The following is a 16259-nucleotide window of genomic DNA, read 5'->3' on the forward strand; positions in this document are numbered from 1 at the left end:
AAGGCAAGTTCTAGATCATAAGCTAGGCTCAAAATAGCTGTTGTCAGAAGTCATAAGGACGCTTCTTCACAACACGTCCATCTTCAAGAGGGTTTCTTTTTTCCAGTCTCATAAGCAGTAAACAAAATATGCAATATACAAATAATTTTTCTTTTGGTGTTTAGGATTTGAAGGATGAGAAGAAAAAGGCTAGAATGGCAGCCTCTAGGGCTGTTCTTGAGAAGTGCACTATGATGCTCCTAACTGCTTCAAAGGTGAGTAAGTATTCACAGTCTTACACAGCTTAGATAAATCACTGAGTATAGCATCTGGCAGGAGAGCTGAATGTTCTTTCTCAGGTATACTTTAAACTTCATACTCAAAAGTATAAGAGTAAAAAACACGTAGAAGAATATCTTCTGAATAATTCTATGAATTCTGCTTAACACAATAGCATTTTAACAGAAAGAATTTGTTGTATTCTAACACATTCTTTAGACTTGCTTTAGCAGAAATCATTAACTTTGCTTTTTTAAAAAGACTTGTCTTAGGCATCCAGACTGTGAATCTGCTCGTATAAACAAAGATGGTGTTTTTCATCGGATGAGAATAGCTTTGGAACAGGTAATAGAAATCGTAACTGACTCTAGACCAAATGGAGAAAACGAAATGGCACCCATCAGTATATATTCTGGCATCAAAGAATTCAAGGTAAGAATAGAAAAAGTATTGTTTTATACTGCTTAAAAATTAAGCCAGAACTAGAATCTTGATTTTTTTATTTTATTTTCTTCAGTTAAAAATGGCGGAGTTACATCTTTTTAGCAACATAACTTAAATAAATGTCTCAAAATGTAAGAGAACCTGACAAAAGGTGATGATAAGTTCACTGATGTGGCCAAAATATACCTTTTTGATATTTGCCATTTCCTCCTGGGTTAAAATACATTCAGAATCCAAATTTTTGTTGTTGTTGTTGTTTGTTTGTTTGTTTTGAGGTGATGCTTTTAATGGTGATTAAACCTAAGTATCAGGATATCAGAACTTCATTAAAATTGTTGTTGTTGAAGAATCTTTTCTCCATAATTGGTAATACTTTGAAAACTATGCCCACGGATACTCATCCAAATATTTAGAAGAGCATACTGTCATTCAAAGGAAATATTATGAATTGAAGTTGTATCTTGTAGCTCTGTGTATTTTTTCTGATAAAGGCTCATCTACATTTCATATTCAGTTAAGAAGAGTTAACAAACAACTGTGTCTTATTTCTTCAGGGTCTATAAAGCACTTTGATTATTTTTTCCCCTCCCCTCTTCAGAATTTGGTTGGAATTTTTGAGAAGTACCCTCAAAGTATTCAATATACTATATGTAAATATTTAGAAAAATACTCAAAACTGATGATATGCATGTGGAAAATCTTCTAAAGATTAAACAAACAGAACACACAACTAGTTTTTAAAACCTACTGAACTGAAAAACATCATATTGACTGCAGGACAACAATGCTGTTAGATCTGATGAGTGTTTGGGAATTTTGTTTAAAAACAAACAAACAAACAAACAAAATACCCACCCTAAACTGGAGGTCTGATACAACACAGTTGTTGGATTATATTGAAAATATGTGAATACTAAAAAGCACCGAGGAGAAAAATAAAATGTAAATTGATGCATCTGCTTTCCATCACAACAGTATAACCACATAAATTCTCTTTTTTTTTTTTTTTTTTTTTTTTTTTTTCAGAATAAGGTGGAAGGTCTTCGTGAGAATCTTTATTTTCTCTCAAAAGAGAACCTTTCAACAATGCTGGAGGTTATCCTGGAACATACGGAGGACTTCACGGATTCTGCCTATACCAGTCATGAGCACAGAGAACACATTCTGGAGCTGTCTAAGCAGGCTAAAATGGAACTAGAGCAGCTGGTTTCAGTATGGATGCAAGCTGTAAGAGCTTTTTAGCAAAGTAAATCTTTTCACCTCTACTTTTGAAAGAACTTTTTAATGCTATGCTTCCTCTGGTTTAGGAAGAGATTATTGATTGCATCCTTCAGAGTAAGTTAGCTAATCAAGGAAGTCAGGGTTTGTTCTATGTTTCTGCAAGTTCAATACTGTCTTCCCTCTGTCCCAGTGATATTGCTTTACTGATTCATTAACACCTAAATTAGGCTACCCTGATGATAGCCTAATTTTCATGAAGCTGTAAGTGGAAACAAGAAGGCTAATGGAAATGTCAATTCAGTCTTAAACAACTAGGTCTTTTGATGAGGTTCTTCAGAGACTTCAATTGTCTTAATCCCATGACAGTGACCACCATTTATATTTCTGTTCTTCAACAGAATATTGGAAATATTTAAACTACTGAAAAGTGAAATATTCTAAAACTTGACTTTTTTATCTTTTTTTTTTTTTTTTTCCCTGTGGAGAGAAGGGGTGACAAGAGAAAAGATGCCATGACTACACAGTATTTTTGTTCATTCTTTTCAAAAAGGTTCAGTGATGGTAATTTTGCTTTTTATAAAAGAAGCACATTAGGCTTCTCTCTGTTGTTTGTCATACGTTGTTCCTTGAAGACAGTAGAATGTACATGCAAAAGGGTGAGGAAAAACAGAGACGGAAAATGCAGTTTCTGTTCCTGGTACTGACTTCCTTTCCATCTCTTTCCTAAGGAAGTGTATAACACAAAATCTTAATAGTCTGAAATATGGCAGATGTGTTCTAGCATAGGATACATTTAATACTGAATGTATTACTTCTGAGAAGGCATTTTTCTTCCTTTTCTCCTCTTTGAATCAGATGTAGCCATCAGCTGTTCTTAATGCAGTAGTGCTGTTTGAAGAGCATATAAATCTTATTGATAATACCGAGTGTTGTTATTAAAAAGAAGACACATCTAGAATGCTTATTGCATAGATTACAATAAGAAACTAAGACTGTTTAACTTGGGTAGTTCTAAGCTGTATTACTGGTGGAAACTCATCACCTCTAGATGATTTATATGCTACATTTCAGGTGATAGAAATGAGAGCCTAGTACAAAACTATGCATATATATGATCCGTGAAAATATTTGAGTGTGCACGTGTGCTTATGCGTTAAATATTTACATTAATAAATAATCTGGCCCAGCTATGAATGAGGACTCTGCAGTTAAAACAGTATCAGCTCACTGAACCGGCTTTTCATTTTTTAGCTCAGCAGCTTTGTCAGAGGGGGAATATTTTCTGAGGGGCTTAATGGAATTCACATGGAATTGTTGATAATCAAAATACTTTCATGCCTTGGGATACGTGCACTGGGGGATATGTAGAGCTCTTAGAGTGCCCAATTATCTCCATTTTCACTCATCGTACTTCCTTTCAGCAGGCAGAGTAACTGTGAGTCTTCACCGAAGAGAGGATTTTAAAACAGAAGTGTCTTGTAATGTAGATCAATTTTAAATTATAGACTGGCATCACTGGCCTGCTTGTTTGTATTCTTCTGTGTGAATGCAAACTAGCTGGGACACACCAGAGAATCTAATGCTATTGATTGAAAGTTAAGTGTTTCTGAAATCCTTGCTGTATATGTTTGAGCTTGTAAAATTGGAAGGTAGTGTCCTGGTTTAGGTGTTCCCATAAGCTTATTTGAACTGGAAAATTCTTTCAGATGTGTTTATTGGAACAAAAAAAAAAAGTTGCACATGAAAGAAACTAAACTAAATTAATACATAAAAGAATAAAAAAGGACACTGTAGTGAATATAAAATATTATGATCCTTGTGTTAACAAATGATTTTGTGATGTTACTTTTGTTTAAGTAATTTCTGTAAAAGTGCGTTATATTTGAGGGGCAGGTAGCTTTGAGACTTGGAACAGATAAGAATACCTGAGGAAATGATGATAATAGTTTGGAGGATTTTTTTTTTCCTTTAAAATAATTGAGACATTTTGTGTCTGTGTTTATGTAAATTACTCTCTGAGAGGCTAGTGCTTTTGCAGCTGTGGCCTTGTTGAAGATCCCCACCTTGGATAATTGTTTCCAATATCTTATGGATGTGGATGCAAACTCACTGCTACTTTTCCCATTGTATGTGTTTTGACATTTGTTTTGTTCACAGATGGGTATTTTTTTGCAGAAGTTGGAGCTCTGTCTTGAAGCTAACTCAACAAAATGTAGCTACCATAGTTTTTTAAATTAGACAATGATCTAAAGTCTTACAAGGATGCTGCCTTTTTTTAATTCAATATATATTTAATATAACTTTTTAGGTCACACTTTATTTGCGAAAGGTGTTTGTTGATATTAAATACGAAAAAAAATGTTACTTTTCTGTATAAACATACTAAAGTAGGTTTTGGTAAGCTTTAAATTTTAATGAAATGCTTTGCTGAAAAGAGGTCAGTGAGATTCAGAAATAAAATTTCTGTTGAACCAAAACAGTCAATTAGCTTTCATCACTATTAATTTTAGATTTGATTCAGCGATAAATACCTCTATAAAGGAATTCTTCAAGTAAAATCTACACAGGATATGCAAATGAAAACATTACATCTAGAACTGTCTTCTAAAGAGACTTGAAGTAATGTGTGAAGGTGGTATTTACTGTGCGGGTTTTTTTGTGTGTATGCACGTAATTTATTGTCTGCTTTCTTTTTTGGCTTGTAGCAAAACCAGAAGACCAAGGATCTTATGGAAGACTTGGAAGTAGCCATTTTAAAAACATGCCAGTGCATGAATGAACTTAAAAGAGAGGTAAGTCCAGTTTAAACAAACAAAAACTGAAGAAAGCCTTGCATTTTTTACTTTTCAGATACGAAGTTGTAAAATAGGATCCTGGATCTGAAAACACTAGTATCTATTTATAGATAAGAATAGCCAAATCAGAATTACATAAGCGAGCTAATATGTAATCACCTTCTGTTTTATTGCTTATAACTGATTAGAAATCTGTTGGTTGGCTGGCTCTGACAAGAATCAAATAAAAAGGTGTTTGGTAGTAAGTACCATGTATGTAATTGTTACTTTGAATGTAACGGCTAAATTTTGCTTGTATATGCCTGCAAAGTACATATATATAGTATACGCTTAAATGAATAACTTATATTAGTTGTATATGACCTCCTCTATTGACTTCTAAAGCAGAAGTATGTTATGACTATGCATTATACTGAGGTATTTTTCTGGATAGTTGGCAGCTGCGTATGTGCTCGTTGTAATCATTCTTTTCCTAAATGCAAGCGTGCCAAATGACACCAATCTTTACATACAATATAAGATAGCTGCCTCATTTGGCATGTGGGATGGATTGCACTTATTGATCAGGGTCCCACCTTACCCTCCCTCCCTTTCTCTTTATGGATTGCATTGGTGCCTTGTCGGTTCCACAGATTTGAGCCAAATAAAGAATTACCGGCTGTTGGCAGCTTCTGAAATATTTGAAAAGCATTCAAATATCTTTTTAAAGTCCTTCCTACTATTATTCCATTAAACAGATGGCAAAATGAACATTAAGGATAACAAGGGTTTCTATACAAGCCTACAGAGCAGCACAATGATGTTGGATGTTAGAGAGATGTTAGAGAGACTCAGTGAACTTGCTCGGACTGTGTTCCAAGCTGCTTTAAATGGAAATACTTGGCTAACAAACCACTTTCAGCTGGTTTTGTTACCTCTCACATACTAACTATGGCTGCTTAAAAATCATGCTGTGTATTTTTTAATAGAGGCAAAATGAGAAATTTGAACCTGTGGATTATAATAATTCCTGCAGCTGTCCTGAAGATTTGAACTGTGTTTCAAATCTATTTCAGGTACTGTTAAGCTCCTTGCACTTCTGCTGCTAGGCAGTGTGTTGGACCCCCAGGAAATGGAGTATACATAATCTGTGCTCTTTGACTAATCATTTTTTGCTTTGGTCATTGTTATGTAGTAAATCAGCAGCAGAGCCTTTCTAGAGTGACATTCCCCTGTAAGACTGTCCTTTCTGGGTGACATTGTTCCTGTGTACTGAATGAGAAGGAAGGATTCCCAGTCAAAATAGTATGAAACTATGTAATTAAAGAGATCATAAAGCTAAAGCAGCTGGCATATAGTATGTAGAAGAAATTACAAATATTGTGGATTTTTTTAGCTCCATAAATGTAGTTCTTACCGTACTGTCCTGCCCACAGACTTCTATTTGTGAAAACACCATGCAACAAATAGTACATACTCATTACACTTATGTTAAAGAACTTTTTCAGATGCCAATAAAAGAAAATTACCTCTGTAAACTAGCTAACGGAGGTGGCATAAAATATAAAATAGTGGGTTACCTATGCCCTGTGATTTAGTCCCACATTATGCAAGTGAAAGTGTATGAAGCTATTCTAGAAATTGTGGAACAATCTGAGTGGGTTTGAATTTTTAAACTAACAACCCTTAGTTTTGTATGCCTTGATTTTGTGACCTGTAAAGTACAAAAGCTTTCTTAGTGAGAGCTTTTTAAAATGTGCAAGATTAATGCTAATCAGTAGCAAAAAATTTAGAGTATTATGTTATTTATCTTGTTCCCTATGCAGTGATTGGATTTGTATCTGATCCCAGAGTAGCCAGAGTGTTTGGTTGAGGACTGTCCTGCCAGTCTTTGACTTCTGGTGCCATCAGTCAGTAAAGAGGCTCTCTATTGCTGAAATTAAATACTGTGACACTAATTTAAATGTTCTAATAGCCTGGGTTGCTGAGAACACAATACAACTTTGTTATAATAGCATTTCCCCACCTCTTGTCACTTTATGAAAGAAACTAGAGGTACATTCCTTCCCTAAGATCATTTTCCTGCTTAATGCTCTGAAGCAGCATTAATATAAGTACATTTCTTTTTTAGATCAAGATGAAAAGAATCTCTAATGAAAAGGTAATCACAGTGTAGTCTATATATAAATGAGAATTGCCAGCTCCTACTTCAGCATTATAAGTTGCAGATATCCTTTCTTCAGAGCTCACTTCATATGAGAGATTAGCAGTTTGTGCTAATTTTTAATGGCATGCAAGCAACACCATATAAACAGTTCATAATACATTGTCATAGCATTATTTCTTCCTGCTAAAAAGCAGTAGAAGGTTTTAAGGAAACAATCCGGGTTTCTTGCATTAAATTAAAAAAAAAAAAAAAAGGAAAGGAGAGAATCAAACATAACCTCTTAATTTTGGACTGCATAGGAAGTACTCAGGGGAGACCTGTCACACTCTACAATTACCTTAAAGGAGGCTATAGCGAGGTGGCGATTGGTCTCTTCTCTGCAGCACCAAGTGGTAAGACAAGAAGAAATGGCCTTAAGTCATGCCAGAGAAGGTTTAGGTTATATATTAGGAGAAATTCCTTCACTGAAAGGGTTGTAAAGTATTGGAATGGACTGCCCAGGGAAGAAGCTGAGTCACCATTCCTGGAGATCTTCAAAAAACTTGTAGACATAGAGTTTAGGGATATGGTTTAATGACAGTGCTATGTTAAGGGTTGGACTAGATGATCTTAGAGGTCTTTTCCAACCTAAATGATTCTATGATGCTGCATAGTACTATGTAGGGGAAGGGAGGAAAACAGGTAGACTCCAAGGAGAAAAAATACATATTCTAGAAAACATCCTATTCTTTCCACAGCCAAGGCTCACTGGCATCACATTATCAAGGTCTTTGAATTCATAAGAACTTGAAAAATAACCTTCTTGAACAGCCAAGTGTGTTGTATATTCAATGCAATCCAGTAAAGTGAATATTACAAGACTCAACAATCACAATAAAGCTCTGCTATTTCTAAAACAGGATGCTGTGTTTGTTTTACTCATGTTTTTAAAATGGGGCTGGTTACAGGGCATAGGTAAAGCCAGTATGACTAGTCCCTAGAACTAGCAGCAGGTGTTGCTGATAGCTCTTGTCAAGCAGAGTCCTTAACAACACAATTTGAGCAGATCCATGAGTCTGAAAGTGTCCGGATTTAAGGATGCATTTCAAAGGGGAGCTTTTCCTTACTTGTTGGGAATGGAGGGTGAGAATTTTTGAGGCTGCTCAAAGACCCATCCCTAGCCTCAAGCTCCTTGCAGAAAAGGAGGTTTTTACTTTTCTAAAGCTGTGTCACAAGCCAATTGATTATTTTCAAGCTTTTCTTTGCATCTCTGGCAATTCGTTGATGGAAATTTAATTTCTAATGCATTATAGATTCAGATGCTGTAGCTTTGTTCTGTTAATGTGTGTTCTTCATGAGAAGTAGATTGGTCACTGTGCCATGCTTATGCTGAACTTGGTGCCCTGTGAATTCAGGCACCTGTTTTTTTTCCAGCTGTAACATCATCAGAAAGCAGCTGTGTTATAATCTCATGTCCTGACTCTGCCCAGCTGCTCTTTTGTTTCTCTTCATGTTTGGTTGGGTTATTTTTGAGAGTAGTGGATTATATATCTTTGTACTTTGAATAATAACTGAAGAATTAAAGCCCCAGGCTGTCTATGAGGTTTCATAGCAGTAAATTTTTTGCTTCTTGAAAAAATCACTTGATTTTTAAGTTGATTCAGTTTGATACTGGGTGCATTTATTTCCTTCCAAGGTTTATCTCTCCTTTTTTTAATACTATTCAAGGTCCACGGTGCAGCAACATCTCTGGCAGCAGATCTTCTAAAATACCATACAGATCATATGGTTCTCAAAGCATTAAAAATCACAGGAGTCGAAGGAAATCTAGAAGCTGTAGCGGAATATACTTGCAAGCTATCAGAGCAGAAAGAACAACTTGTCGAGGTGAGTTCATGGTTGCTTTGATTTTATAAGGCACATAGCAAATGTATGCCTGGATTTGTCTTAATCTATTTTTTTTAGGAAGGCTATGGTCTGTTTTCTTTTTTTTGTTGTTTATTATTATTATTTTCCTAGCATACTGTTGAATTTTGTGGTGTTCTTGGTATGGTCTGAGCCAGGTGTATAATTGTGGCATATGGCTGTTGTAAATGGGGTGTACATTGTACAGTCTTACCAATTCTCCTGGGTCTGCACTTAAATTCATTGTTTGACTTGGTGTTACCTGTATGCATGTTTTGGGGCTAAAGTATTCATGAAAAAGTAGGCTTCTAGATCCAAGTAGAGATTATAGCCTTTTCTTCAAACGGTGGGTATCCAGCAACAGCTGAACCCAAAGACTTATTTTAAGAATGCTGAGAACCTAAGGTTAAGTTTCTCAGTCCAATGAATTTCACTGTTTGGAAGATTTTTATTTTTATTTTTTGGTCAGTTAGAGGATCACAGAAAGTCTTTTATTCTTTGTGAACAACAATGTTTACATACTGCAGGTATTACTGCATCCAAAGTTTTTTATTTCATTACTCTTACATGTGAACAGGAGAGTAAGACCTATTTTTTTGTCGTTGTTCCTGTCAAAGGTCAGGAAGATTGCCTTTCTGCCTACCATATTTGTGATGTGTGGTGTTAAGTAGATGTAGTGAGTTGCATGAAGAAGCAACTGGTTTGAGAGCAAGGCTTGCTAAGATAGTGTTGGAGCACTGGAGTAGATGGACTGAGGAAGTCTTGAGCTCCTTGTGCCAGGAATATTTAGGACTGTTTCTGGAATTCTAGCATTTATGCAATTTTAGTCTGTTGAATTTGTCAGAATACAGACTGTGGTATCTATTTAAATTGAACTTCCCAATTCCCTTATCTTTCTCCATAGTAAGCCAGAAAACCTTTTGAATAATTCCAACTATTTAAAAATAAAATAAGAGTGTGCATACATGGTTTTGCTTCACTTCTACAAATTCTGTAATATACTATTGTCTTAAGGTTGAGCAGAAGTAACTGCACCAGCAGGAGATACAAAAAGATACGTATCATTTTGATCTGGTATGTGGTGACACTGGTAGCTATACCCGTGTGATATCTAGTACTCAATTTCTAAAAAATTCTGATTTAATATGGGGCTTGAGAATTCATCCCAGTATTGTGACTATGCAGAAGCAATGTGCTTGAACTTCAGGGACTAACAAATCAACTCTGGATGTTTATAATTTCAGTTTTAATGTCCCTTTTTTCTGTGACTAATTAATGTTCCGCTTTTAGGGAGACACTGATTTTTTTCCAGGCATTATTGTGAGGTAAAAGAGGATTTGTAGCTAGGCCGTAAATGGTTTCTGGTAATGGACAAGGTGTAGTTTAGTGTGTGTTATCTCTGTCTTATAAATTCTGCTTCCAATCTGAAACCTTCAGTATTTATCTTCAGCCCGAAGTTCACTTTTAATCTTACTACAAAAACACGGGTGCCTACCTTTTGCTTACTGCGGAAGTAAACAATATTTCTTCCCTATGTGAATATGACATTGTTTTGCTCAAAGATAATTCAGTCCTCTGGATGATGAAAGCCTAAGTTTTCCACATGGCTGATGATTGCTGAATAGGCCTGTTCTGATGTCATTTATGCTAAAAAATTTCTCCAGGTTCTGTAGATGTCTGATCACTTTCAGATTTATTAGGTCATAGGTATATTTATGTGTGAAATTGTTGTTGTTGGAATGATTTTTTTTTTAATAATTTTCTTTCTCCTGGTGATTCTTCTACACCTTTCAAGCCAGGAATTTTTTTCTTTATTGTAAATGCTCCCTGAGAAACACCAAGTTGTGCAGTCCCCAGTAAGTTTCTGACAGGACTGTCAGTAATTTTGTGTATGTGTGTGTGCCTTTTCTCATTACTAATGAAACCATATTTTTACCACTCTTTTCTCTTTAATATATATATATTTAGATGTGTCGCTTGTTGAGGCATGTTTCTGGAACAGAGCCCCTTGAGATTACGTGCATACATGCAGAAGATACCTTTCAGGTCACTGGTCCACAGGTATGCTTAGCTTTTATCTAGCCACTTCAACTGGACATAAATAAAACTTGCATGAGTTCTTTGGAGACCTCACATTGAACTGTTCAAAGCAGCTCTGAGAGAGTTACAGTTCAGTGTTGGGTGTTGGCTAAAATAATGCACAAGGAAGATAATCAAACCTGCAAGTGTCAGATGAATATACTATAAACATAAAATAGTAGTGGTTTAAATTTTGTGGTTTGCCTGTGGAGGCATTTGTGAATTCATGTGCAACACTATTTACCAGGATGTCTTCCAATAGCAAATATTTTGTTCTCTGTCCAGATAATTTCTGCTGTAGAAACATTGGCATTGCATCCATCTAGCAAGATTGCAAAAGAAAATCTGGAAGTGTTCTGTGAGGCCTGGGAGTCTCAGCTGAGTGACATGTCTATGCTGTTGAGAGAAATCAATGACGTGTTTGAAGGAAGAAGAGGTAAGAATGCTATGTACAAATAGAAAAATTAAGTTTCTAAAACAAATGTAGTCTAAGAATTTTAGCTGTGATTTAAGAAATATTGCTTTCTTAAGACAAGAGCACAATACACTGTCCCATATCCCATACAGCAATGTGAAATCCGGGTGGTAATATGCAAATATCTTCTTCACTTTGTAAAGATATTGAATTAGGGTATGTTTTTCAAGGAAAAACATAGCTGGAAATTTAAAGGCCTCATTTGTGTAAAATTAAGAATGTTTAACTTCCTGCATGGTGATTACTTTCAGCAAAATTGAATGGAACTTTTCAAAGTACTCAGAAGTATTCGACACCGCTCTTTGCCAGTGGTGCCCAAATATTAGTGATTTAAGGCTTTCATCCTACCTTTTGATTTGAATAAGACATGATAATTCATGACAATCAAGATATAACTTGATTGTGTGGCATGTTTAATCATTTCCTATATTCTGGATAATATATATACAAATATATTCTGTACTGTCAGCTTGCATTCTTGCATTGTATTTACTTCATAATGTAGTGAATGTAGTTGTTTGATTTTTGAACTGCTGTCCTTTCTCCTGGATGGAATCTCTGATGGATCTGCACAATCTTGGGATATTTTCTTTGGTTGGTAAGTTTATTGGTATTTGTACAACATGTAGACGAGAATGCTGGAATTTTACCAGACAGATCTGTGTTTACTTTTAGCATAGGCTATCTTGAAAAAAAAAGTTTTATTTTTCGTTTTTATTCAACATGTTTGTTTTTTTTCAAATTATGTGTTTATTGTAGCCTGATGTTATACTTCTTGCGGCTGTGTGTTTGTTTCAGTCTTTAAAGTATAATTGCGTACAGATAGAATGTAATATATAATAATACTGAATGTCTTGTATTTCTAAGAATATTGCTCAGGTTAAAAAGTTCAGATTTAGGGACAGATACAGGGACTTCAACTTTTTGTACCTAAGATACAGAAAAAAGTAACTCTTTATTCAGGTTAGATGACACTTTATCAATGATACAGTCCCTCATCTTGCTGTTAACATGAGACTATTTTTTCATTATTAGAGTTTATTTTGGGAGTTTAATTTTCCTTACTTGATTGAGTTTTCATGCAAGTACTTCTTTTCTGCCAATTTTGTTGTGAGGGCAGTAAACAAGCAACCACAGGACAGCGATAGCTTAAATTGTTGCTGCTGGTTGTTAGATGAATGTGTGCCTCTGCCTGAAGATTTGTAAAAGGAAAACATACAGTGAAATTCTGAGTGGGTTTACAATAAGTGTGGGTAGCACACATTATTAGGAATGTGAGAAATATGTGATTGTTATCTTACTTGTTCTTTCACCTTAGTCTGGAATGCTATATAAAGATGTGTAGCAATCTATTAGATCAGAGATCCTATTTGTGGGCCTTTTAACTTTCAGTGTCTTTTTTTCTTTTGTTTTGAGAGCCAAGGATGTATTAACTTTCTCTAAACAGCATTACATTTTATGTAATACAATTAGAAACACAGTATTACTCTAATATTGATGTATTGCAATAAATTTGAAATTTGAAAAGCTGATTTTCAGTTGATTTTATTTTTTTCATATTCTTGCAATGGTCTAGCAGAGTTAAGTGATAACTTTTCTGTATCTGTATGTGTCTATTTGTATAAATATTAATGTAATTAAAGATATTAGGACAAGAACCATGCAGCCACAGCAAAACATACACTTGGCTCTCAAAACAAATAGTTCTTGAAGTGTTACGGCATATTCCCAGCATCTCCTTTAGTTAATAACTTTCTCTTCTCTTGTGGATGTTGTCAGCAGATAACAGGCATTTTCCTTAAATGGATGTTTTCCAATTTCGTTAAAGCATCATTTCACAAAGCTTCCCTAACATTGTTGCTTGAAGGAAACAGAAGAGGATGGGTAGGTGTTGCTGAACATGGAGAAGTGTATAGGGTTAGGTGGACCTGAGTGCAGTGAAGACTGTTTTTTTCTGGTTGGCATAGGCAGATGAGTCTGTGTCAGTTAGTGTTTCTTGTTTCCCCAGTGTTTCCTTCAGCATAAAGTGTTCTGATACTACCTTTGGTAAGATAACGAGCATATCTTTGCATTTCCTTAGGTGCATTGGGTCTTGTATTGCCAAAAAGATATTTAAAAAATCTTGTCTCCGTTTAGCTTGTTGCATGGCCCAGCCTAGTAAGGGATTTCTCTCAGTGAATCTGGATGGTTTCATATGAACTGTCAGTTATCTCTTTGGAATTAATTTTGGTCTCCTATATCCACTGGTTTTCTACAAAATTTTCCCCTGTGTTGTGCACAATTTTATTTTTATTTTTTTTTTTTCTGTTGTTGGACTTCAGGGTGACTCTTGAAAGAAAAAAAATCCCACCCAAATTACTCTCACCTCTTTGCTTTCAAAAAATACCCTAAAGCTGAAATTAGTAGGGTAACATTTTTTTCTTCTAGAAAACACTGCAGATAACCCAATTAACAAATTAGACTAAAATATTTGTTTGCTAAGAGATTATAAAAGTTTTGTGAACGCCATTCTTGCTCCAAACACAATGGAGTTTCACAATATTTTATAAGATTTTACTTACTCTTCTTGTAACTCATGCTACTTGTCTTAACGTTGAGGTTGGTAAAAAGTACCTTTATTTTACACTACAATGTAACAAGTGCTTTATTCCTAGTAGAATTGTGATTGTGTGTTATCAAAAGATAGAATTACAGTAAGAAGGTGTATAAATATATTTTTTCTCCTCCGTTTAAAAACTTGTATTTTTGTACCACTAATGTAAATGTTTGGCTTTGTAAGAGAGTACAGAATACAGCATAAGAGGCAAGAAACTGAATGGTGACTAAATGTGCTGGACACATCTAATAAAATAAGCATTTTTATGATTACGGGAGATTCTCATTGTTCAAACATTTTGTTTTTTAGTAAGCAATTGCATAATTCCTTATCCTGTGTTTCTTTCATACCTGCAAACTAGGTATTTCTGATAACAAGGTTCAAAATTCAGATGGATTGAGAGCAAAGTTTAGGTTGGAAATGAAGCCATGTTTTTTTTCAGTTGATGTGGAATCACACCAAAAATGCCTAAATAGAAGTGGGCATGTTTTGAAGGGTGGGGAGGGGGGAGCACTGCACTTTCAAGTACATTTTGAAAACCTCTCTGTGCTGTGTGGGGATGTCAAGTAAGGTAGAGCTGGACCTCCTTTGCTAATCCTAAAACTTCATATAATCCAACGGTGAGGAGACCTGTTCTGCATAGTGTTAGCCTTACCTAGTCTGAGCTAAGGGCAGCCTGAGTGATGGGCACCTCTACAGGGAGGATCACAAAAAATGAGTGATTTGGCTCATGCAGTGGAGGTGACTTTTCTCTTCACTGACTATGCAGAAAGCTGGCAATACCTAGATCAGACTAGAGGTTCTTCAATCAATCCAATCTATTGGGTGTCAGCCAGTGTTCCAGACAGTTTTTCCCCCTTTTAAATTTTGGTTTCAACGTGTTGAAAAAGAACATGAACAATCCCCTGATTGTTTCCTTGTAACCTTGTAACCTGGCTGTAAGTATGAGAATGATTTATGAGATAACTTCCTTCTCTGCCCTCCTTTTGTTTTACTCACTTGATTTGAGAGGAGTTAAATGACCAATAGGATTTGGGAAGGCCATAGTTGATGAACAGGGGATACAGATCCTAATTTTATAATTTAGAAATTAGAGTTCTAAGAATAGACAGGTGAAGTAGGGACATAGCTATGCTATTCAAAGGTAAGACATGAAGTTAAAATTTCAAAAACTTGGAAGGAGAAACATGGATAGAACTACTAAAACCAGAAGAACAATAGAAAGTGGAAGATTGCAAGGTAAAGAGATTGAAATAAAATGAATTAAAAAAATAAAAAATTACAGAAAGCCCGTTAGGAAAAACAAAAGCAGACTGGAATAAGTGAAAGGAAGATCATAATACAGCAGAAAGCCATTTAGTATTTTAGCCTAGATCTGACTTCCAAAATATGAAAATTAAATACCTGAAAAAAACACTTAATTCTGTTTATGAAATCAAATATAAATTCTGTGCTTATACTGTTGTAGATGTATTTTTTGATGAAGGAAGATTATCTCTGGCTTGAGTAGATCTGTGCTTCTAAAAGGAATGATATCTATGGGTCCACTCAGGGTAGGGGTGGGTTTTAATTAACATTCCAAGAAATAGGCAGATCCTTCCTCTTTCTGAATATGGTAAGTAATTCAGCCTTCCAAAGCCAAATAATGGGAATTGGTAGACAAGCACAAGCATTTTTTTAAAGTATTATTATATCTGTTTACCACTTCTTCCAGTTCAGCTGACATAATGCTGAACACTCACCTCTTTTGCATTTATGTCGTCTCAGCATGTATTTCTTTTCCATCCAAGCTTTCTGGGCTTTTGAACTCTTTCATTTTGACAGTGTGCGTGTTTTTACATAGCGTTAAGGAGATTTTTTTATGCTATAGCATTTAGCTTTTGTTCTTGGTACTTCTTATGTGATTTCTTGCATCCTGTTTAGCTGATGTGTTGACACAGGGGATGTGGTAAAGTGGTTCACATAATTTTTGTCAGTCTTTATTCAGAAATCTGGTGTGCTTGTATGTATGTGTAGGCAACTAATATCTAAATAACTGCATTCTTAGACAAATAGGCAACTTATGCCCTGATAGCTCACCCTATTGTAAAACTGAGAGGTGATCATGGAAGAGTTCAATTTCCCATACTTTTCAAGTGGGTTGTGGGATACTTGTCAATTTGCTGCAATTTATTTTTTAAAAGTCCGTTGCCTAAACGTGGAGCTCATGATCTTTCTATGGTGTCAGGAGATAAAGAGCATCCTTTCAAAAAAATCATAAATGCATAACAGGGTTGTCCTCAGAGCATTCTAACTGGAATTTCTTTAGGAGTTGATACAAGAGGCTGAAATAACATTTTATTCCTGTTTTACTGTTGCTCA

At 35.2% G+C, this 16259-nt stretch overlaps 1 protein-coding gene across 1 annotated transcript in view; it reads left to right on the forward strand.

The window, feature by feature from the left end:
* Window positions 1–16259, forward strand: part of CTNNAL1 (catenin alpha like 1) — a 53447-nt gene that overhangs the window by 26680 nt on the left and 10508 nt on the right. The window contains exons 5-11 of the mRNA XM_068671247.1: window positions 165–254; window positions 520–690; window positions 1729–1929; window positions 4629–4715; window positions 8572–8730; window positions 10717–10809; window positions 11113–11263. Coding sequence (XP_068527348.1) covers window positions 165–254; window positions 520–690; window positions 1729–1929; window positions 4629–4715; window positions 8572–8730; window positions 10717–10809; window positions 11113–11263 — 952 coding nt within the window. The remainder of the gene's footprint in view (window positions 1–164; window positions 255–519; window positions 691–1728; window positions 1930–4628; window positions 4716–8571; window positions 8731–10716; window positions 10810–11112; window positions 11264–16259) is intronic.

The sequence above is a fragment of the Anas acuta genome, chromosome 2, assembly GCF_963932015.1.
Source record: "Anas acuta chromosome 2, bAnaAcu1.1, whole genome shotgun sequence".
Classification (NCBI taxonomy): Eukaryota; Metazoa; Chordata; class Aves; order Anseriformes; family Anatidae; genus Anas; species Anas acuta.